The 9,185-nt window shown below is 34.8% G+C and overlaps 1 protein-coding gene across 1 annotated transcript; it reads left to right on the top strand.

The window, feature by feature from the left end:
* The first annotated feature begins 32 nt into the window (after positions 1-32).
* LOC140060231 (CLK4-associating serine/arginine rich protein-like) lies at positions 33-9,121 on the top strand. Its single transcript, XM_072106355.1, has 15 exons — positions 33-335; positions 1,067-1,164; positions 1,442-1,623; positions 2,140-2,227; positions 2,461-2,594; positions 2,730-2,829; positions 3,011-3,089; positions 4,549-4,625; positions 4,772-4,963; positions 5,555-5,959; positions 6,529-6,571; positions 6,810-6,870; positions 7,520-7,578; positions 7,957-8,089; positions 8,260-9,121. The coding sequence occupies exons 1-15, from the start codon at positions 237-239 to the stop codon at positions 8,373-8,375; spliced, it is 1,866 nt and encodes a 621-aa protein (XP_071962456.1). The 5' UTR covers positions 33-236; the 3' UTR covers positions 8,376-9,121.
* The last annotated feature ends 64 nt before the right edge of the window (positions 9,122-9,185 follow it).

Genomic DNA, 9,185 nt, shown 5'->3' with positions numbered 1-9,185 from the left:
ATGAGAAATATCATGAAAATGGTTTTCAAACCATAAGGCGAGCGTATTTCATCGCTGATGTTTTGAAGTCGCTTTTCATTTACAAGAGAAAGAAATCATTCAACCGTAACACGTCGCGTGTCGTCCACACCTACCACCGCCGCGGCCATCGAAGTACTGCAGCAGGCGCATGCAAATCCTCTGGTTAGTAGGCCTAGAATTTTTGTATACTGTATTGTTTATTGTAATGAATCAAAATGTGGCACGAAGCAAGAAAACAAGAGAAAAAAATTCGGGGGATGATGGTTGATTTTAAAAAAAGAGCGGAAAGAAGAAGAGAATACTATGAAACGATTGTGAGTTAGGCCTAAACTGTTTTTTTAACTTAAAAAATACTCTAGCCTAGCCCTACCTAGGTAGGGGCCTACTACTAGCCTAGCTAGACCTACCTAGGCTAGGCCTAGCTAGGTAGGGCCAGGCCTAGCTAGACTAGAGCCAGGCCCTACTGTTTAGTGTAGGCCGAGTAGGCCTACCACTACTCTAGGCTGGCTTGGCTAGGCCTAGGCCAAACCTCTAGCTCGGCCTACTACTACTAGCTAGGTAGGCCTAGCTAGGCCGGTTAATCCCAAGGGCCAGCCTAGCTAGTCTAGGCCTAGTCCAGCCTTCCTAGCCTAGCTATTAAGTAGGCCTAAATTAAGCTGGCTAGTTAGGCCCAGGAAGTAAGGCCTAGGCTAGCCCTAAACTTTGTCTAAACTAGGCCTACCTAGGTCCTAATTCTATAGCTAGCCACTTCCATTATAGTCTGCTATCTCTGTCTGACATTTAATTACTAGCCTTCTAGGACTAGGTCTAGAGGTAAGCCCCTCTATGTAGGCCCTATGCCTACTAGTACCACTTCATTAAAGATAACTAGGCTTGTATGTAGGCCTAGAGGCCTACTACTCTCTCTAGTAATTGGCCTAGCTAGGCATACAGTGCATTGCATTAATTAAATAATGTATAGACCTACCCTAAATACAAATTATTTAAATATTGATATACTGTATGTATGTAGTTAATGAATTGGTTAAATCATTTTTCATTTCAGAAACTTGACCCAGCTCAGTTTCTGCAAATTCATGGACGTGCATGTAAAATCCACCTTGATCCAGCCGTATATCATGCAGCAGAAAGTCCTGCCACAATGTAAGAATGAAACTTGCTCAAAACCCAATCCAATGTACAAAAATACACTGTAAAAAACATTACATTTAATACCAATGCTGAAGGACTTCTCCTAGGAACTATTTTTTCATTTGTCTGGCCTGTACAACAATGTCAAGTGGCATTTTTGTTTTTTTTTAAAGCGTTTCAGACTGGTATTTTAATGGGCAATATTGCTTTTATACTGATTCTGACTTTATTTTTCTTTGAATGCAAATATAAATGTATAATTTATTTATGTATATTATTTACAACATAGGATGCCTTGGCAAGGACAAAAGACCAACATGATTGACAGGTTCGATGTGAGGGCGCACCTTGATATAATACCGGAATATTCCGGTATAGGACATCTACTATTGCCACCAGAAGTGGAGAAAGAGGAACGTAAATGTAACTATGAGAGATTCAGAGTGTTGGTACAAAATGACTATAAAGGAAGTAAGTATAGCAGGGATATATAGTGTATTTGTTCATATTTGATTGACTCTGCTCTGAATAATATAATACACTCTATAGTGGTGGCAATATGGATCTTTCTTTCTTTAATATTAATAATATCCAGGAATTATATAGCGCCTGATGTTGTGAAACCTCTAAGCGCTGAACATTATTACCCCGTTTTTTTTTGCATCAAACACGTAATCGAAGCAAAATTGTGTCTTGATCAACCGGGTACCCATTTATACACCTGGATGGAGAGAGGCAAATGTAAGTAAAGTATCTTGCCTATGGATACAAGCAATGCGGCAGAGTTGGATTCGAACCGCGATCTCATGATCAGTAATCCAATGTCCAACACACTGCGCCACACACCCTTACTCTGTAGTGTACATTGCAACAAACCTGTTTAACTTTGAGTTTTATCTGACCTGGTCCAGGTCGCTTAGGAGATTATAGACTTGAGGAATATAATTTATTGTAAATTAGCTAAATTATCATTGCCTTGTTTTTCAGACTCGGAAGAGCAATGTCTTCAACAAATCTATATAGATGAAATGTTTCCAGAATTACAAAATAAGCATGAAGCAGACAAATCAAAGAAGTAAGACTTTTTAAGTGCAAAATTTAGATGCAGCTGTTCAATATAGAAAAGTATCGCTTATAAAATATTTAAATAAATTATTGCTGTCACAGTAAAAAATACCTCAATGTAATACTTTAAATATAAAATGTACTCAACCCATAGAAATGACTACAATGTAATAAATATAAAATGTACTCCACCAGTAGAAAATACCCCAATGTAATAAATATAATGTCTCTTTTACTCAAAAGGTTATTAACTACAAAGAAAGCAGCAATAGGGTTTAGCTATGAAGACAGTACAGGTGGCAACGCAGTGGAAGAGGCAAATGATACTGATGATGATGACGACGACACAGATGATAGTCTTAGTGACCTGGAAATAGGTAAATATTAATATACTAAAAAGTACTACACAAACATAGCTTTCATAGATATAATTTATTTATTTCCTTTCAGTGAAAAAAAAATGAGGAAGAGACCAGAGCTTTCAAATTTAAATAATTTCAATTTATTTTCAGATAATGTAAATTTAGATATAGATGAACTTAATCCCGAACAGGTGGTTTTAGTAAATCAAGTTGGGGAAAAATATGGCCTAGCGGCAAAGCAATTCACTCAGTAAGTAGATTTCATAGTATTATCATTTGATTGGTTAATTACGTATCACATGATATTTAGTATTAGTGCTATTGTATGGAAAAGTTATAATTTTTAGTGGTAATATAGCTACTAATGGCTACTTGTTCTTTATATTTGCTCTACTAACCATTTTAAAATGTTGCATTTATTTTGTTGTTAGATTATTACAAAAAGAGAAAGAAGAAGCTGAAAACTTAAAGAAGGCAAAAGCAGAGGAAGAAGAGAGAGCAATGTATTCCGTAAGTTGTCACCAAAATTACCTGGGTACTAGAAATATGTGACCCCAATCACTGCAAGAAACATGTTGATTCAGATTTATTTGTTCCTTGCAAAAAATTCATGAAAGGCACAAGCGCTCTCATAAAAATACAATGACATACACAATATATGATTGAAAATGTTCATCTGGTTTGTAGTGATAATTTATTGGAAATGTTCTTTTTTCAAACCAACAATTAGTATATAAACTAACCTTGACAGTTTCGCTGTCCTGATCGGACAGCTTCTTCAGAAGTTATGACGATCTAACATCAAACAGATTGACCTCTAGATGGCCAATTCTGTAATGTACTGTACTTGTTCATCTTTATTTTTACTTATTGTTTGTTTGTTTGTTTGTTTGTTTGTTTGTTTGTTTGTGATATACATTATATATAAGTGAAAATAAAGATAAACCAGTACAGGGATTGTCACATTCATTTCTTTTTACTTCGTTGTACGCATGCAGAGATGTTGCAAAATGCTTACTCACTAAACGCATTGGGTCTGTTTCTGCTGAAGAGCGCAGAATAAACCTATTATTTCAAAAATGTAATTTTTGTTTCGACTGCATTTCTGCTCAATTTTTGGTCCTGGCAGTTAATCCAAACGTTACTGCAGTGTAGTTGACTCAAAGTCAGCAGCTGTCAATCAAATAACCGTTATTTCGTATTGCAGCTAAAAATTGCTCAGCGATAATATGGTTTTCTGTTTTTAACTGGTTATTTTGCGCTGTCTTTTAACCGGTTACCACAGAATTGTCCTGTTTCTGCTCCCAAGAAAATGGAAAATGAATTTAGTCACAGCGTTTTAAACCGGTTATTTTTATGCAGCAGAAACAGGCCCTTTAACATGGCTTTGGTGTTCTCTAGGTCTAGGCAACGACCTATGACACATCGATTGACTTAACCTAGTTTGTAACTAGGTCTTCGTTCATCCCAAATTGAAAGCATTTGTGATTATCCCTTCTCTTACAAGAGGAAGTAAAAATTTTTCCTCCGGTATTTACCACTTATTAATGTAATACAGTAAGGGCATCTTATCAATAGGCTAAATATAAGTATTATATAAAACAATAGTTTAATTATACAGAGGAAATAGCAGGTTTCCTATACCCACCATTAGACCACATTAATGAGCTTCACTAGTCATTTATAAAAGGATATAGGAAACTTGTCCAATGAATTAATGATAGTTATTCTTGTGATGCTATATAAATAAATGAAGATAAAAATATCTGTGTTACTCTGAGTGACCCCTGTGGCATAATGTACAGAATATTACTCTTAATTCACAGCTAATAATTTTGACCATACACGAGTGTAGCCCCCTCTACAGTACAGTATTTCAGTTCATGTTCGATGAACATCAACAAGCCAAATCAATTCACTTTTGTCGTGTGCAGATTTGTTTTAATTTATTTTTTTATTTTTTTTCCAGGGACGTAAATCAAGAAGGGAAAGGAGGGCATATATTGAAAAACGTCTTCGAGAGAAAAAAGTGCCTAGTCCACCCAGGTAATTTAGACATACCAAATACCTTTTTATAATGTTTTGTGCATTAAAAAAGACAGAAATACAGTATATACTACTTTGGCTACAAGGTTACCCATCAAACTTTCAATTAATTCAGGCGTATTCTATTTTTGTTTGTTTTTTTACAGCTATGCACGTCGAGATAGTCCTACATACGATCCATACCCAAGTCATGGAAGGAGATCATCTTCCGGTAGTCGCTCAAGCACTCCGGAAGATTCCGGCAAAGTAACGTTCATTACCAGCTTTGGGGGTGAAGAAGATGCTGCCAAAATTGAGGAAAAGAACAAATCAAATTCAGATACACACAGTAAAGTCTGGTCGGTTTTCTATGTTTTTTCATGTTTTACAAGATACTGATGTGATGAGAAATTGTTTATGGTGGATGATAAAATTATAGGTATTCTACTCAGGTCATAGGTCAAATTTTATTTTTGTGTGATTGATGCTGAGTACTGTATTGATAGATTTTCAATGGCTGTTTAGTAAGTCTTGATTTAGCTTTTTGCTAATTTATCAGGAGGCACTGTTACCAATGGCATTGTTGTTTTTGAGTAAATTTATCGTAATATTAATATATTACTGAACTTTAGTAGTTTGTAAGTACATGTATACACAATATTGTATTTTGGACTTTGTATATTTTCTGTTTAAGGGTATTTATCGTAAAATACAGTATTTTTCCATATTTGGTCTTCATATGACAGCTTATCCAATATTTGGCCAATTTATGTTTTCTCTAATCTTGCCCAATATTTGGCTGACTTGCATTTTGTTCACAGATTAAGTCTGTAAGTGTAAAGTGTTTGAAAATTATAAAATGAAATTAATTTAATACATCAAAAAAATACATTTATTTTATCCATAGATTTGTTATCCAATTAATTGTAAGTCGTATATTTACATTGTAGGAAACATTCACAGCGGTCATCATCATCAAGTTCATCTTCTTCATCACCACGACGTGATAAGCGACGAAAATCTCAGTCTTTCTCCCGCTCTAGCTCCAGGTCTAGTTCACGTTCCCGATCACATTCTCGATCTCGTTCACCAAAACGCGTTGGAAAGTATTTTCAGCATAGACATCGGGCTTCTAGCAGTAGTTCAAGTGAACATAATCGGCCTCAAGGAAAGCGTTTCTTTGATAGGGCAAGAGCACTTCCACCAGTACATAATAGACATAGTCGATCACGATCGCGTGACCGCTCAGCGACAGGCCAACGTAGGAGGTCATCAAGTTCAGATTCGGCTTCTTCTAGATCACGCTCAAGGAGTCTAGAACCAGTGACACCCACTCAGGTTATGAAACTTAAAAAGTATGTAGAGAACACAGAATTGTATACGACTAAGAAGATTATTACTCTGTCTTGGTTGTCTTTATATAAAAATTTAAATATTTGTTGGTGCAGCTTTTTCTCATTCTCAAAGATTCCCTGATTAAATTTATTAATTAATATACAGTATTTCACAGGCTGATTTAGAATTTGTTCTGTGGCTGTCAATTTATGTTATATTTTCATTCCTACATTCACAGTATAAATCTGTGGAAAATATTTAGGCCAAAATGGAAGATGTATACAATATTTGTTATGACATCTTTAGGGTATAACTGGGGTTATCTTTATGTGGTCCTCATATGTATTAAAGGTAGCATAGAGGATTTAAATGGTTCAATCAGGAAAGGTTTTCTGGAGAGGGACACACATATACACCAATTCACATTTTTCCCAATGAAAGTAACAAATAGTTCCTTTTGACAGTTATTCGACAAGTTTTTTCAGATATTTAATTTGCTTATATTGTATACATACGGTAGTCCGTTTTAAATCCATAAAACTGTAAATGGCCATATATTGTGGTCTAAATATTCATTTTGATTTTTCAGAGAAACGCCAAAACCAAAATTGCCACCAGGTTCTGCAGACAAAGTCAGTATTGATTATTTTATTAATAAATTCAGTTTCTTTAAATGACATTACTTTTTAAGTACAATACATACTACAACTTGGTTTTCCTTTCAATCCTGTCTTTTTGTTATTGTTCAATGATAACACTCTTTGTTTAAAAAAAAATGTTTATATGTCAGTCACAACATATTTAACATTTGCTAGACATCATTTTATAGTTTTCATTGAGTTTAAAATGATAGTTTTGTTTGATCTTCAGAAACCCCTCACGGCAAAGGATAGAATGAAGATGATGATGCAGAGGGCACTAAATAAACAACGTAAGCTTTTACAAATCAAACAAAAAAATAGATTAAAAATAAAATAACACACTTCTGAATCAATGTAAAAACAGAAACACAATTAATGCAGCTACTATACAATGTCGGGCTAGGCCTTTAGCTAGCATACGATGTTCGTATCGTTACTGATTTAGTTTACCAGCTGGGCCTACAAAACTAAGCCTAGCTAGGCTATGCCTAAAGACAGCTCACGAGAGGAAATTCACCGCAAGCTACTTAGGTAGTGCATTGTTTCTGCCTTTTTATCATAATTTACCATAAAACGTACATTTAAGACAAGGAACAACCTGGTTTAATGTTTTTAAAGTAATATATATGCATTTCTACAAAACATCACAAATTGTAGGGAATGGGCGTGACCTCTCGCCCTGAAAGTGGTTCTAATTCTGGCCTATCTGATTTTGGTATGATTTCATTGAAAAATGATATCACAAAGTGTTGTCAACATCCTGCCTGGCTATCCTGTGATTGGCTGCCACTTACCACTTCTAGATTTATATGATGCATCTTGGATTGTTTTTTTCATAATAAGTGGCAGGGTTAAAGGACACTTAACTTATTTCCTGAATAGAGGTTTCAGGAAATAAAGCAGAAATAACATGTTTTGTTTTTGATTTATTATTTATAGATAAAACTGATAAAAAGAAGGAAGTGTTGAAGAAAGAGGAAAAGCTCCAAGCTCAAATTGTAAGTAGGTGTTTTTTTATTTAAATCTAAGCTAAATGTCTTGTTTGCTATGATATTGTATTATTTCTTATATATTATTTATTTCCATTGAAGGGAAAATATTTATTGATGACATTGACATGGTAGTTTTGGAAGAAAAATTATACTTTTTCCATTTTAGTAGTATTTAGTTTAACATTATTTATAAATTTTTTATTTTATATGCTTTCAACAGCGATAAATTTGTCTATTACAAGATGGATAAACTATAATTTATGTGCTTACAATTATGTCTCATTTGAGGCCTAGAGTTTCAACCCTGACACAAGGTCTGGATTGAACCCAGGATTTAAGTGGGAGCAATTCCTGGAAGTAAATATTTCTGAATTTGTTTTATAGAGTCGTGAAGATGATTTGAGAGAACGTGCAAGACAAATGCGAAGGGTTGAACGAGAACGACGGGATCGAGAGTGGGATGATGACCACGGTCATAGTAGAAGAGATTCTGATGATTCCTATGAAAGAAGACGAAGTAAGTTTATTTTAAAATGTATTTCGTCACAAAACATGAAAAATAAAGATGAATAAAAACAAATTTGAATAATATAGTTTTAATAATATCAGAAAGGTTTCAGAAAATGTGTTACAAATAGTTTTCTAAAATTCCATATTTGGTAAAATAGAACTAAATTTTTGTTGCAGGACGTCGTGAATCCAGAAACTCCCCAGCAAGAAGACGTTCAAGATCACGAACGAGATCACGTTCCCATTCACCACGATCACATCATCATCGACATCATCATCGTGATTATCGCTAAACCCTTTCAAGCTTCCCTATTCAACTATTGAGATTTGGAGATTTTGGGAGGTTACATTTTTAAGCCAATTGGAGCTTCCATATGTGTTAATAATAGCATAGCCATTTTCTTTTACAGTTTTATGTATTAAATATTGTATATGTGTGTAGGTAATGTAGTGTCTTTGTGACAGTGGTGAAGAGGATGTGTTCTTTGTGACAGTGGTGAGGAGGGGGTGGTCTTTGTGGCAGTGGTGAGGAGGGTGTGGTCTTTGTGGCAGTGGTGTGGAGGGTGTGGTCTTTCTGACAGTGGCGAAGAGGGTCTGGTCTTTGTGACTGGTGAAGAGGGTGTGGTCTTTGTGACTGGTGAAGAGGGTGTGGTCTTTGTGACAGTGGTGAGGAGGGTGTTGTCATATGAATACTGTATGAGTAGTTTGTATATGAATCAATATCTAAAATTATGTGGATTGGAGATGCAGTGGTGGGTAGGTATTGTGTACTCTATATTTCAGATTTGTTACTTATGTTCGGTATTTCAATTATGAATACCATCATCTGATTTTTTTTTTTTTTAATTGTAAAAAAATCAGTATTTCTCCATACAATTTAACTTGTACAGACATGTTAATGTTAAATAACAATTAACAAACTATTCCATAATGGCATATGTCTGGTATGATGCATATTGTCAGTGTCATTGCTGAAGAACAAAATAAAAGATCCGTTTGAGGATCACTGTATCAAACATATTCATTGATATGCAGTATAATGTTTGTTGCAGTACAGTATTATTTAGTTGTTTTACGGGTTTCACAGTATATTAAGCGTATGT

Source organism: Antedon mediterranea, chromosome 10, assembly GCF_964355755.1.
Source record: "Antedon mediterranea chromosome 10, ecAntMedi1.1, whole genome shotgun sequence".
In the NCBI taxonomy this organism is placed as follows: Eukaryota; Metazoa; Echinodermata; class Crinoidea; order Comatulida; family Antedonidae; genus Antedon; species Antedon mediterranea.
The sequence above is the reverse complement of the archived record's forward strand: the minus strand, read 5'-3'. Positions and strand labels throughout refer to the sequence as shown.